This window comes from Thunnus albacares, chromosome 10 (genome assembly GCF_914725855.1).
Source record: "Thunnus albacares chromosome 10, fThuAlb1.1, whole genome shotgun sequence".
Classification (NCBI taxonomy): domain Eukaryota; kingdom Metazoa; phylum Chordata; class Actinopteri; order Scombriformes; family Scombridae; genus Thunnus; species Thunnus albacares.
In genome coordinates, this window is record NC_058115.1 from 14,378,224 (window position 1) to 14,393,671 (window position 15,448).

The 15,448-nt window shown below is 43.4% G+C and overlaps 1 protein-coding gene across 4 annotated transcripts; it reads right to left on the reverse strand.

Annotated features, from left to right (window-relative positions):
- Positions 1–1,577: 1,577 nt before the first annotated feature.
- LOC122990621 (C-terminal binding protein 1) lies at positions 1,578–15,416 on the reverse strand. 4 transcript variants are annotated; one of them, XM_044364025.1, is made up of 11 exons: positions 15,231–15,416; positions 14,027–14,075; positions 13,521–13,663; positions 9,626–9,780; positions 9,144–9,288; positions 8,821–9,027; positions 8,424–8,638; positions 7,461–7,591; positions 7,226–7,353; positions 2,924–3,041; positions 1,578–2,836 (listed from the first exon to the last, which is right to left on the reverse strand). In XM_044364025.1, the coding sequence occupies exons 3-11, from the start codon at positions 13,579–13,581 to the stop codon at positions 2,650–2,652; spliced, it is 1,347 nt and encodes a 448-aa protein (XP_044219960.1). In that variant the 5' UTR covers positions 13,582–13,663; positions 14,027–14,075; positions 15,231–15,416; the 3' UTR covers positions 1,578–2,649. The 4 variants fall into 4 exon arrangements, with proteins under 4 accessions (XP_044219960.1, XP_044219962.1, XP_044219961.1 ...); XM_044364027.1 differs by lacking the exon at positions 15,231–15,416 and adding an exon at positions 14,997–15,196; XM_044364026.1 differs by lacking the exon at positions 15,231–15,416 and adding an exon at positions 14,886–14,990.
- Positions 15,417–15,448: the final 32 nt, after the last annotated feature.

Genomic DNA, 15,448 nt, shown 5'->3' on the forward strand with positions numbered 1-15,448 from the left:
AAAAAAAAAAAAAAAAAATCACTGGGAGAGGGATCTCTTGTTTTCTCTGAAATGTTTCAGTACAACATGTAGAACACAGACAGCATATCCATAAAAATGAAATCCTACAATAAAACAGAACGGTTTTCATAACAGTGCACTGCTGAACTGAAAAAAAATATATATAATCATCATCAACAGCAAAATTTAAGATTACTATTATGCTCATAATCCGAACTATGGGGGTTATTTTTAAAAAATATATACTCATCACATGACAGAGGAGCCTAGCATCTCAGGACACAGACATGCTCCATGTCTCTCATAGACTCTGAGGGGAAAACTGTACATCAATGGAAACTGACCACGACAAAATGGCAACTTGGGTTGAAAACACTCTGGGGTTGAAGGGAAAGGCCCGGGGAGCAGAGGGGAAACAGCAAAGATGACACTAAATTTTTAAGCCAATAATTTTTCCCCTAAAAAATTACCTCACATGCACTATAGATAGAGCAGCTTGACAATGAAAAGGGGGGAGGGGGGTCAAAAAGAAAAACAAAACAGCATCTACAACTACTTGTTCTAGTTAAAAGAAAACTAGCAGACCACGACGACCACCTTTCTTTTTTCCTCATTTTTCATTAGCCGGTAAGATGGAGGTCAAAACACATCAACTACAGGCTGGAGTCTAAGAACGGGAAAGCGTTGTGCTGAATTTTCCACAATGAGGAACAAAAAAGGTAAAGGCAAAGAGATAAACATTGGTTTTGAAGCCTGAGTATTCAGTAACCTATAGAGAACCTACAAAGATTTTGTCAATTTATTTCATGGGGCAATGTTCTTCTTTTATTGTATCGTTACTGCTACAATTTCACAACCCTTCTGGTAAAGAATAGTAAAGAAGTATCTAGAAAATCTGTACAAAAAATAAAAGGGTATGCACGGTACATTCAATATCTGTTACTGAGGTACTAGAAAGGTGTTCCCTTGACACCAGGGCAACAGCGTTAAAGAGTTACTCCTAGGGACTATTCCTTTGGAAAGACAACAGCTTGTTATCATAACAGAGTGAGGGAACACACACACACACACACACACACACACACACACACACACACACACACACACACACACACACACGCATGCTCGCGCACACACGGACACACACAAACACACCACTGTCATTAACAAAGCCAGCAGAACACTGTCCCCCTTACTCCTATAGGGTATCTAAACTCTACTGTCCCCTCACGTTTAAAGGAATTGGTGGATGCATACTGGTTCATGAGCAGATGTGTAGGGTGGGCCATGACAGTGGGAGAGGAGTGGAGGGTGAGCGGGTGGGTGCTGGATTGTGGTGGTGGTGGTGGGGTGTGCGGTGAGATCTTAAAACAATAAGGCGGTGGTTGATCCCTGGTCACCCGTCCTGTGTTTTGTATGTCGGCAGTGTGTGATCACGTCACTAAAGCTAACCCGTAACTGTCCCGTCTGGTTGACTGAAGTGAGCTGCAGAAAGCGTGTGAGCGTCTGAGTGTTCAGACAGACAGTGCCCTCTGCTGGCGAGGCCCCTGACATGCTCCTGTTTTCCCCCCCCCCCCCCCCCCCAGTAAGAAAAAGCTGCTGCGTTTGATTCTGTGTGGGCACCGTGTGTAAGGACCTCACACACAGCACTGCGGCTGTAGGTGCTCTCTGATATGACACTCTTAAGCTATTATCTCGTAACAAAAACGATCCATGAGGGGCGAAGCATGTAGAAACGGGGATGACTGTCCTTCAACTAGACGGTCACAGCAGTAAGAGGTGACAAAGGATCTTGGGTATCACTCCATCAAAAGGAACATTGTTCAGTGGGGGGGGGGTTGAGAGTTTAAGTATGAGCTGATCAGATAAAAACACACTCTGACAGTCTGAGAGAGCTCCACACTGACAGCACTCTGCTGAGCAAGCTGACGACAGTGTCAGGGGAGAGCTAAGGGCAAAACCGGGCGGAGGGTAGCTAGATGCCTGGTGGGGGAGGACAGGATGTATAGTTTGTGATTCTGTCTGGTTTACTTTAGTACACATTTTCCCCCATCACAAGAAAGGTGGAGGGAGGGAGAGAAAAAAAAAAAAGAAAAGAAGAAGAGAGCAGTAACATGAGCCATTAATGTACAAAGGGGGGCTTTAACCTTTCTGCCTCTTCTGGTCAGAGGACTGCAAACTGTAAAGCCTCATGTCAGAAATGCATTTTTTTTTTTTTTTTTTTTTACAAACAAACAAACATTAACACCTAGAACCACAACAGATCAAATTTCCATTAAAACAACGGCCAACTAAGGAACTAAACCAATCCAATCTTTGAATCCTTGAGAACAGTTATTGCTGACGTTGTGGGGGAGTGAAGGGGAGGGAGGGACGGGGTGGCAGGTAGGTGGGTGGGTGGGTGGGTGAGATGAGGACGAGGATGGAAGGGTGTGTGTTCTGGGAGGTGGGGATGGGATGGGTCTATCCTGGGCTGGTTATGTGATCTGAGAAACAAGACTGTGTAGATCCACGTCAGGTCAAACTGGTGCTGCCGATGATGTACTGGAGGGTCGGGCTGTGTCTGATGCTGAGAGGTGGGGGTTGTGGGGTGGGGGTGGTGGGGTGGTTTCCAGAGGTGACGGAATGTGCTGGCGGCGGCGGGGGGGGCTATTGGTCAGAGGGGATGTCTCTGTCGGCTTCGGCCTTATTAGGCTGCCCCGGGGAGGGGGCACGTGGGGGATGAGAGACTGGGGCGATGCCGTGCGCCAGGGTTCCTGAAACCAGGCTTTCTACCCCTGCGCCAGCTCCTGGGAGACCCCCTGCTGCTGCAACGTTGATCAGACCTGGAGGAAATCTGTAACACAGAAGTAGATTTCAGATCCATGTTCAGCCTCATAACCCCCCCTGATGTTTAACCATCTTCCACATCTACTCCTCTCACCTGTAGGTAGCTCCGTTAAGTTCTGGGTGAACAGTGGCGGCCTCCATGCTGGGCCACTGAGAGGCTGCCATCAGATACTCCTTATTCACACAGTTCTTCAGACTGTCAGGGATACGCCCTAGAAAAGAAAAAAAAAACAACTGACCATTACTACTTCATAGAGATTTTCTGATGAAAAACAAAGTTCTTACTACTATCAGCTTTCTTCTTTTTTGGATATTTGCAAATATAAATTGATAAACAACAGCATTTACACACTGGCCACCAAAAATACTTTCCTCCGATTTACTGGAATAAAAGCAAAATAGACAATAAATAAAATTTTGCAAGACTTAGAATCACAACAGTAAAACAAAGTTTTGAAAATAGAATAAAAGTCAATGAACACCAGGGATAAAATGATATAAAAATCAATGATTTAAACTTAAAAACTAAAGCTATAGCATTACTACAAATTGAATTTGAAAGCCAGATCAAAAAGATAGAGAGCTTGCCATTCTAATATCCAGAGAGTGTCTTCCACGGTTAATAATGTTTCCAAGTGGGAACATTACTGGGCCAAGAATGCCTCCTTGAGGAATACCATATTCAACACCATGAGTCTCTGATACATAAGCACCCAAGCAAACATGGTCAAAGAGACCCACCCATTTCTCAAGTCTGTCAATTAAAATTTTGTGGTTTGTTGTATCGAATGTTGACCTGAGGTCTAAAAGAAGAAGGACAGCCACGTTGTTTGTATCCACAATAATTCTCAGGTCATTAACAACTTTCAGTAGGGCTGTCTGTGCCGTGGTTTGCTTGATAACAAGATTGGAGTTTTTCTAAAATGCTGTTGTTGGTTAGATGAACAAGTAGTTGATTAAAAACAGTATTCTCTAAACATTTACTAAGGAAAGGTAGATTAAAAATGGGTCTGTAATTGTTTAGCTCTGAGTAATCTAGATTGGATTTCTTGACTATGGTAGCAGGATTTAAACAGCTTGATGGGGATGGGGTCTAGAACACAAGTGGAAGACTTCATTCATTAATTACTTCACTGATAACATCTTCTGACATCATATCAAAAGGATGATATGATAGATGGATGCCCAAGGCAGGGAGATCCCAGGAAGTTTGAGTGTCTCTATTTATAATGCTGGCTCTAATGGAAACTATTTTTCCTTTACAAAATGAAGCAAATTCTTCACATTTGAGAGTCAAGTTGTTATGAAGAATGAGAGCAGGTGATGGATTTAGAAGATTGTAAATTGTGGAAAAAAGCACTTTGGGATTATTTTGTTTTTCTGAAATAACGTTTGAGAAATGGGTTTGTCTCTCTCTCCAGACTGCTTTATTGTAGATTATAACTTGTCCTTTAAAAATGTCAAAGTGAACGTGTAGTCTGCTTTTCCTCCATCGTCTCTCAGCTTTTGGACAATTTCTTTTCGGCTGACAAATTGCAGTAGTTTTCCATGATGATTTGCAAATTAATTGCCTTTTTTATTTGTGCGGGAGCAAATATGTCTAATGAGAATCTTAAATCAACATTAAAATCATCAACTAAGTCAGTGGTGGATGGAGGAAAGGTGTTCACCAGATTTGAAATTTGTCTCTAACTTCATTGTTAATGTTATGCTTCACAACAACAGTCTCTGGACAGTCATATGATGTAGAAAGAGTGATATTAAAAAAAGACACAAAAATGATCAGAAACAGGGGCTTTGGCCATGGATGAAATGTCATCAATACCCCCAGTAATAACTTAGTCCAGTGTATTTCCATGAATGTGGGCGGCGCTCTGTACATGCTGAACAAGATCGAGACAAGCAACAAGATCCAAGAAATCTAAATCCCTTGAATCAGTGTGGTTATTGACACAAAATTAAAACCACCATGTGATTTTATCATGACTGGAAGGAACAGTGGACGTGAAATCATAAAACTCAGATAACAAGTTGCTGTCATGTGTTGGGGGCCGACAGAAAGTCGCAGTGAGTACAGGCTGGTGTGCTTTAATAATCATTGCCAAGTATTCAAATGTTAGAAAATGTGCCAGAAAAGTAGCAATCTGATGCCCTCTTTTACTTTGTCTATTGGAGTGTAAAAAGGTGAAGTTAAGAGGAGACTAACAAAGTAGCTGAAGCTGTTAAAAAGCTAAGACCATGTTCAGAAATAAAATTAATATAAAATGTCTTGCTAGAGAGGGATCTAATATTCAAAAGTGCCTACTTTATCGGCTCAGGGTCGGGCCTCGTCAGTTGGGACTGACTGATTTTCAATTTTACTAGGTTGCGTGTTTTTCTGCCATAATGAAGGATCGGTACGACGTTATTGTGTGAGGCTGAGCTGTTGTGAGGCATACTGTGGTATTTCTTTGTGTTATTGCGACAGCTAACTATACAGGAATGGAGAATATGTCACTATTCACAGCTTTTGAAGTGTGGTAGGAACAGGTGGGTATTTATATGGATTGATATTGCAAAATGACAATGATGTGGAGGTCGTTCTTTTGACGGTTTACAGGACTGTGTGAGTTCAATATTGTAGGCTAATAGTCGTTTACCCTCTCTGTTGAGATGAAGTTCATCCCGTGCAAAGAGGTCGAGTCACTTCCGAAAAACAAGGAAGTTATCTACAAAAGGAATTCCCACTGCACAGTACTGCCCTTTAAGCCACATATGTAGCTGATGCATGTGGCTGAATTTCACATGCCCAAACTGAGGAGAAGGCAGGGGTCCGGAAATAACACACTGTCTGCCAGACTCCAGGACAGTATCAAGACTTCTACGATTATACTTCTGATGACTTTCAGATTGTTGAAGCTTAATATCATTAGATCCAACATGTGTGACCACTGAGGATGCAGGAGAATTATCCCGCAGCAGTCCATGAAGCAATGAATTAATGTGGAATACCTGAGCCCTGAGATAGCAAAAGGTTTCTGTGTTAAGACAGTAGATGTGCTGGGCAATGGCTGAGCCTACAATGAAACAGGAGGGAGAAGGGGACAAGCTGAAAGCGTTCCCTCGAGGTCCTCTTCCTGCGGAGGGAACCACAGTCCTGGGATACACCTCGGTACTCTGCCTGCTTTGCCTGGGTGGATAAACCTGGGAGGGTGCAGGCAGCAGGGATGGAGGCGAGGGGCTGGATGTAGCACCCATAGGGGCAGGGATGGCCATAGGTGGATCATCTGTGGTGACGACTGAAAGCACCGGAGTAGTGTCTGCAATGCAGCCCGAGCTAGGGACAGTGAGACTGGACAGAGTGTAGGCAGCTGCAGGCACGGCTCCTGCAGGGGTCAAGCAGGATGATGGCCTTGGTTGTGCCGAAGTGTCCCACAGGACAGTGTCGGAAACAGCTGAGCTCATCGCAGCTATCTTTTTTGGCTGAACAGAGGCAGTATCAATGTAACTGGACGAGAGAATATCCTTCTGTTTTAGTTCACCTGATAGTCTGCAGGTGTCTTCTTTGAGGTGAGTGATACTCCTGTTTGCTTTCTGGAGTAAGTGGCAGTCAACACGCGGCATGGTATGCAATACGTCTGTCCCTCATAGATGTATGGTTTCACTCAGCCACTGCCTCACTCATAACTTAAAATCCAAGCATCCGATGACTAAAATCCTTCGTCCGGTTAAAAGATACAGTTAAAAACAACCAAGATCTAAAAAGTGTATCATAAAAATGTGTCTTTAAGCTGGATAAAAGACAAGACAGCGTTTTTGGCGGGCAACGACACACAACACCGAAGTATGCGCGATCCAATACTGTTATCTATCACCAGCTGACGCTTTTGCTGGTTAAAATGACAAAGATCGCAGGTTGCAGGTCATATCAGCTGTCGCTAATTAATGTTGATTCTATGAGTAACTTGATGGCGGGCCAAATGAAACTTGGCTGCTGGTTTTGTGTGCTCTCCGCAACCTGGTGTGTGTACTCAGCTGAGGATCATTTTTGATCAAGAACTCCACCTGTAACACTACAGTCACAAGTGTTTTTGTAATCCAAACAACTCCATACATAGTGATTAATCTATTTTACTATTTTAATGTGCCGTATACATATTTCATTGATGCTGCATATCTTCTACTGCCGTGTATATGATCATTTTTACGATGTAGAGTATACTGAGCATCAAACATTTAATTCAGGATCAATTAAGTTCTATCTTGTGTCATGGGCAGGTGTTTCATTTAGGTAAATATAAAGGACTTGGACTATGTATCAACAGATACCCAATATTAAAAGGGCTCAGATTGGGATTGGGGTAAAAAAAACAAACAAACAAACAAACAAAAACAACTTGAACACATTCTTACTTACCAGTGATGGCGCGGCGCACTTCCCTGGCTGCCTCCTCGCGAGCCTCGACGGACGCTTGCTCGCTGTACCACGATGTGTGCGGGGTACAGATCAGGTTGGGGGCATCCTTCAGAGGGCCTGTTGAAAAACTGTTAAAGGGGGGGAAAGGTTGTTATAGAGAAGAGGAATGAGGTTGTGTATTATGCACATCTCTGGGTGTACGTGTGGCAACGTGGCTCTGGCGTGTCATGGGTACCTGAAGGGTTCTGTCTCGTGGACGTCCAGGGCAGCCCCTCGTATCCGTCCCTCCTTTAGGGCCTGAGCCAATGCTTTCTCGTCGACCAGACCACCTCTTGACGTGTTCACCAGGAAGGCTCCCTGACGCATCTGTATCACAGAGTTAGTAATATTAAAACAATGTGGAGCAGACCGAGCCAGAGAGGGCTGAAACTTTCAATCTGTAGCAAACAAAACAGCATGGTCTTAAATGATTTGGGACAAACAGATTCTATTTTTATTCTTCTGATCAATATTACAGGTTGGGAGCAATGTTTGGTTCAACTATCATTCTGTACAAATTAAAATCTAGGTTGTCTAAACTGTTACAATTGTGCTTAAGCACTGTTGGCCAACTGCTTTAAGCTGTATATAGAACAGAACGTTGACTCTAAATAACATTAGCTTCCTCTATAAGTTGCAAAATATCAACTAATGGTTTAATAGATGGTTCAGAATTACGGATATTAGATTTGACATGGTGCATAAATAATTTTTCCATTCCTTCATCTATTAAGTGATAAAGCAGATATTATACTATTTCTACAGCTAATGTAACTAAGCCTCTGAGTAAACAAATGCCTTTTTATTCTCACACACAGCAAGAGGAAAATTGTGGCAGGACAGGGTGCACAAAAGTTGAGAGAAAAAAAAAACAAAACACCTTTGGCATGAGATTCAAAAATGGATCAAACACTGGATCCAAATTCCCCAAAATTTGATAAAACCGTACACCAATCCATTAATACAAGATACAATCTTCTCTAATCTACTGACCATTTACATTTTTGCGCATGAATTCTAACATACAGGCAGGCAATTTGCTGACATAATTGCACAGATAAAACTGAGGAGGTTGGAAAAATACCTTCTGATGAAAGTTCAAACATGAGACAACATGTGTTTGTTTTTTTTTTGCGTATTCCGAGTGCGTCCTACTCACCTGTTTGATGGTGAAGTCATTGATGAGGTGGTGGTTGTGCTCATTGAGGCTGCAGTGCAGGGATACACAGTCAGAGTGGATGAGCAGGTCCTGCAGGGTGGCCATGCGCTGCAGGCCCAGTGAGCGCTCCACGCCGTCGGGCAAATAGGGGTCATAAAAGATCACGCCAAAACCAAAGGCCTTAGCCCGCAGAGCCACCGCTTGGCCAACACGCCCTGGACAGCCAAGAGAAATGGAAGTTAGTAACAACAACTGTGGTTCTTTCACTGGAGCTAAAACAGATATAAGATTGGAAATTTCTTACTGAAGCATAAATACCCAACAGGTCCTACAGCACACTGTCTGACCATCAACTGTCTGATTAAAGGCACTAACTTCATCCATGCTCTTCACTCACCTAGACCGATGATGCCCAGCGTCTCACCCCGGATACGCGCGGCACCGCCTGCCACCTCCCTGATCTGCTCCACACTAGAGGCTCGAGTTCCCTCTCTGAGGGCCTGGTGCATCCAGGTGACTCGCCTGTACAAGTTGAGGATCAGACATAGCGAAGTGTCGGCTGTCTCTTCCACCGAGGAGGCTGGCACATTACAAACTGCAATGCCTGCACGGACGCGTGGAAAAGAGGAGGGGGGATATTAAACATTGAGTGTTATTTTGTGCGTTAGCTTATCTCTGAACTACAATTGTGTGTACTATGTTCAAGTTGTATCCCCTCACCGAGCTCAGCTGCTGCTTTCACGTCGACGTTGTCAAAGCCGGAGCCGATCCTGACAATTACTCGAAGGCCTTTAAACTTTTCCAAATCGTCTCTGGACAGAGTGATGGTGTGGTACAGCAGGGCGGCCACTGCCTCATTTAGCACCTACAGAAGACAAACACATTTTTAAATCATCTCACAAACTGTGCCTGTTATTTAAATATTACACCCCTTAAACAAGGATCAAGGACAGTAAAGCCACACAGCTTGGCTAAATATAAGTAAATATTGTCAGGCTGTGCGGCGGAGACAGAACATTGCCAACAGTTTGGGTTTTGTACAACACCCGAGATTCATTATTTACAAAAGTGAAGAACATGAGAATAAAGAATCCAACCTATTTTTGGACGCAGTGCAGATGTTAAATTCTTTCATATTACATCATAATGACCCTCATGGATTGTGATTCAAGTACAGACATGTGTGGGTGTGTCTCCTCTACCTTCTCGTGAATCTCTTGTGTGGACTGGGCGTCGCAGAAGGCCACCGTGGCCACATCTTTGAGGATGGGCATTTCCACAGTGCAGTCGCGCCCGTCCAGCAGGGCCACCAGTGGGCGCGGGTGCATTGGCCCGTTCAGGATGGGGGGTCGGATACCTGAGCAGAGCAGGAAGAACAATCACAATAAATAAAGGCTAAATATTCAATTACAAAATGATTACAAATCCAGGATACAAAAAAATAAAATAAAATAAATGAAGGCACACAACGTTGCCAACACTTAAAAGCTTTCTGTTAAACATTTGTTTTTCTTTCTTGCTTTAATGACGAAGCTTGTTGATGACACTTGTATTTCAGTACTCGTAAATTTAAGCGAGAGGTTTAGTGACTCAACAGTCTGTATTTCTCATGTCTGGACCCTGCACACATGGCTACAGTTAACAGGACTAACAGCCACACTTCTTAGACAATAATAACTCAGACTTTTATGACTCTCTTTTTCCAATGCATCCACCAGCACCCAAAGGGAACTACCAGGATGATGTGTGAGTGTGTTCCTTCAGAAGCTGTGTTACAAAAGTAACGTGTAACTAAAAATGTGATGGGGCATGGAGAACGTCCAGCTTTCTGGCCTATTTGGTACTGAACTCCAGCTCTGTTTAGGAACACGTGGAACCGATATACACCGTCCTGCCATCGATCAATCTCTGTTCTGCTCAGACTCCTCATAAGGGGAAGGTTAGATTCTGGTCAGTGAGGCAGAGCACTTGATAGAGTATTAAGCCTGGGAACTTGACCTGCCTACTGTATGAGGAGAGCGCACAAACACACACACACACACACACACACACACACACACACACACACACACACGCAGAGGAGGGGGCTGGGACGGGAGGGGGAAGAGAGGATGGGAGTGTGGCGGCTGGGGGAGGGGTGGAGAAAACTGCGGGGTCTCAGAGAGGAGGTGGTGGGGGGGTTCACAAGGGGGTCTGAGTCATGACCTAAATTCTCCCGTCTGGAGGAGTCCTTCCTTCCTATTTTTCTGGTTCTCCCCCTTTTCTTCAGACACACACACACACACACACACACACACACACACACACACACACACACACACACACATACATACACCTTGCTGGCAAACATCTGCGCCATGGCCAATTTCCATTATACCAACAAAAGAAATATTGCATTTCAAAAACAAATCAATGACATAAATAAATGTCACATCTCTGCCAATGCAGAAGTGTTAAATAAGTGGAACGGTAATATCAGCAAACGCTTTTTATGCCTTTCTTTTCTTTCTTCTTCTCCTAAGCAGTTCTTGGCTTGGACTAACCCCACACATGCACCAGTGCACACTGTCTTGTCCCTGCTGCGTGACAGGTGTGTGTGTGTGTGTGTGTGTGTGTGTGTGTGTGTGTGTGTGTGTGTGTGTGTGTATGTCCCTGGGTGGGGGAGTGTGTTAGCTGGAACATTTACTTGGACAGAGGGCAAGAGGTAATGGTGAGACTGCAGAGGAGGGAAGGGAGTTGGGAGCTGGTAGCGGAGGGTGGAAAACAAATATTTGTGAACACTTCCTCTGACGTCTGAGATTTCCCAACGCGTGCGTGAAATGCACTTTGGCAAAAAAAATAAGAAGGAAAAAAAAATGTACAGCCTGGTAACCGTATAGAACATACAATCTACTGCTCTCCATTTAGCAATGCGACGTAGCATTCACTGCAGATGGTTCAAGAACGCTAACAGGCCTACTTCTACATACTGGAAGCACAAAGAGACCCTTACGATGTAGAAAAAAACCCCAAGGGGATCGTCACAAAGACCGCCTCTGAAAAAGTTGCTCTGGAAATATACAAGTAGGCCTACACACAGAGTAATTTGAGTAAAGGACACTGGCATACCCGAGGCCTACGAAGCACAAGCATGGCCGCACACAATACAATTCATTCAGTGATTCATTCATTCTCCCTCCCTCTCCCTTTCTTTCCCCTCACTCCCTCCTCCTCTTCACTCTCCCTCTGGCCGCAGTTGGAGGAGTAAGAGGTGAGGGGGGAGGGGCAGTGAACGATGATAATGCAGCAAGCAGCGGTACTCCACCCAGACGCAGCTAGACACACACACACACACACACACAGTCATTCAGTTCCTTCTCAACGGCTGCGAACACCAATACGCGCTGAACATAAAAGGGAAACTGCACACACATAGCTGCACCACACCCAAACCATAGATCTCTCCCCCACAGATCACAAATTTCAAAAATACATTCCAAAATAGAAAACACATGAGCACAGGGCCTAACCTTGCATTATGAAGTCTGTCAGCCCGTCTTCCTCTCTCTCTCTCTCTCCCTCTCTCGCCTTGCTCTCCCTCTATCGCTCTTTTTTTTTTCTCCCTCTCTCTCTCTCTCTCTCTCTGTCAGCCTGCTCTTGGCTGGCTGGATCCCAGCTGTCATCCACGCCCAGCCCCTCCCCCACGGCCAGCCTCCAATCACGGGCGGCTCCATTGAGGGCCAGCCAACCAGCACTAACCTCATTAGCATAGCCGAAGCCGAAGCCGAGGGCGGTTTGGGGCTGTTGTCGTTTTTTAAAGAGACAGCTGGCCCGTTTCCCTGTAGCTGCGGCCACGACCCTTCACCTTGTCCTCTCCCTCTCACCCGTCTCCAGAGACTCTCCCAGACTGTTCCCTCCATTTTAGATCACCATTATGTCTGAACTCAATCATCACTCTGCTACTCATAATACTGGCTTTTCAAGAAAAAGTCAGACATGTGCACTGTACCAGCCATCACTGGATATACTTTTATGCAACAAAAGTAAAAATAATTTTCTATTATCTATAGTTTGAAATTCAGTGCAGCATCTCCATATATTAACTCCTAACAGCAACCAAAAATTGACCTGCGCATTCCTCGCATAGAAATTTTATAAATAAAACATAAAATCTTAAAACATCAAACGCCACCACTCTCAAATGCACAGAGAGGAGGTAATTACTAATTAAGTAGTAATTACTACTTCAGAAAAACACTACAGACAATATGTTCATCAATAGACCGAATCACTGACGTCGCGCTGCCAACAACAGTCACTTCCAGGTAGACAACTGGCAGGTGATTTGAATTGTGGAGATATGTGAAATCAACAAACTTGTTTATTTCTGTTGTCATTTTCAGCCATAACAGTAACGTTTGAAGATATATAGTTAAACCGGTGGTCTGACCTATGTGATGTTTCTGCTGTGCTTATTTTATGTACTGTGTTGCTTTGATAAACTAAATCTACCCAAAAGTGACATCTCACCGTCAGTCGGACTAACTGGTGGCTGCCTGTGTCATAGTGGGAAGCCACCTTATCACTGCTTTACTGTTTTATACCTATTTATGCTTACTTTTATAACTTTTGCTACTTACTGCTTATACACCAACTATACATCGTACAGTCCATTACAATGTAAACAAACATTGGTTTTATAGCATTTCATTACACTAAAACAAAGGAAATATCTTCAAAACCACAACATCCCTAGAGTGCCAGTATAATATATTAAAAGCAGCCATTAAAAAGCAGACTTCTACAAACATGATATGGAAGTGTCTGCATCTGGGTTCAAAGAATACACATGACAGATCATTTTTCAAAATCTGCCACTGAATCTTACTTTGGTCTGTCTACATAGTTAACATAGATGCAGGTTGCGGCAAAAAAAAAAGTAGTTTCAACATGTGGACACAGCAAAACATATGTCTTTTTACAATCAGGCCAATAAAAGGCTTAGCTGGCTGTTTTATCTTAATCTCTGCATTTAAATAACAAAACATACCCCATAAATGCACACAAGCTCCAACATATTTACTTTCACTGTGTGTATAAGTATGTATGAAATCTCACCCTCACAAATGCGGTCAAGTCTCTGCCGCTTGACCTGTTTATGTTTGTCCATCAGAGCCATAGACCAAGCAGTCTGAACCTGGGACAGAGAAGAACAGATCCGAGTGCTAGGGAGCCCCTTAATAAAGTCCACTTAGTTCCACCTGCAAACACACAGGTATAATAATCAGCAAAGACAAAAAAAAGGAGAAAGAAACAAAACACACACGTACACCATTTTCTGAGGGAAAAGTTATTAAACTCTAAAAATAGGGCAAATTCACCAGTACTCAATAGAATATATGCTGTATATATGCTATGTGCTAAAAATTAGCAATAACTAAAATTGGGAGGGCATAAAAATGTAATATTTACATATGTTACAACTTACACAAAGATGATTAAGACAAATAACTTCAAAAATCTACACTCAGCAGCAGTAGCGTATAATTCTGTAATAAGGTTTTCAAAGTTGATTAAGTTTAAAGTACATTTAGTCACAGGCTGTACTGTAGACAGACACTCACCTGTAGAACAATGTTCGTTGTGCCAGTCAGGTTGACAACTTAGTTTACACTGTAAACACAGAAATGGTATATTGACTTTAGATTAGGACAATGTCATGATGTTGATATCATTTAGGGTGGCTCGTTAAGAAAGAAGACAAAAACATGGCACCAAAATTAGCAGCAGTCGCTGAAATACAGTGTTATGTGCAACTCCTGATGACAAACATTTTGATATAGGTCATTTGAGCTCATAACTCGATCAGGACAGGCTCATACTGGCTGATATTCACTCACTTTACTTTTACAACAAACTACTTTTTTTTAATTCAACTTGTTAGAGTTGCTGATCACGGTTTCCAACTTTGTGGTCGACTTTAATGTTACTTTAGCTTCTAGTAGTAACACCGCATTCACATACAGTGAATTAAACAGTTTAACATCTATCAGTTAATGTTTCAGTGGCAAATTGAACGGAAGTTTAACTTAATTGGGTTATTTCCCAGAGTTAAATGTATCCTTCTTGTTCGCAGCCAAGTTACCGTTAACTAATGTTAGCTTGTAGCGCTAGCTAGCCCGTCTCTCAGCTATCGAGAATAATCGGGGCACATACAATGAATGGCGGAAGATATTTGTCTGATCCGTGCAAATGCTCCACGTATTTAGCTCCAGTTAGGCGACAAAACCAACTACAATAACTAGTCTGCCCCTTCTCAATAAGTTTAGTTAACGTTAACTTCTGATTAGCATTCCGAGCTAACGCTAAGTAACTCAATAGCAAGGCAGCTAGCTAGCCGATGTTGGCTAGCTAACCCAAACACAAACACTTGAGGGGTCTTAATAGCTAACATTTTAATTGAAAAAACAAAACCCTGCTAACCCCCTGGCATGCACAGCTTTTAGTATTATTTGGCTGAAACTTAGTTGTGAAGGGTGTCCGTATTAACCGTGAACATAACTACATATATGAGACGTTGGCAGCATTGCTAACGTTAGCTATCCAGCGCCGTTAAACTAGCGTGCGGGAGAGATGCGAGCGGAGGGGGAGCCCATTTCGTCCGGTTTGTTATCAGCGAGTGGCGCTACAATGTGAAATATCTGACCCACAAGCTTCAAAAAACGATTAATTCTACAGGGAAAGGTGCATCGCCCACATGACTGAATTCAAGCAGGACTACTGTGTAAACCAGTGACCGAAATCTTGCAAAAATGGTCAATTATTTACCCCGAATAAACTCTTTCGAGAGTGCTGAGACAGTGTGCGTGCGTCGGTAGCGTTCCCTCTCTCCCGATCGCCATGAAATTAGACAAAAGAGGAAGTGGCTTGTTGGTGGGGGGGTCAGTCTGTGAAAAAAAGCATCGGTGGACTGGAAGGAGCGCCCTCACCTTCCACGGCGGAACGGCTACCTACCTGACAGAGACATGTAGGACTTTTCAGTACAA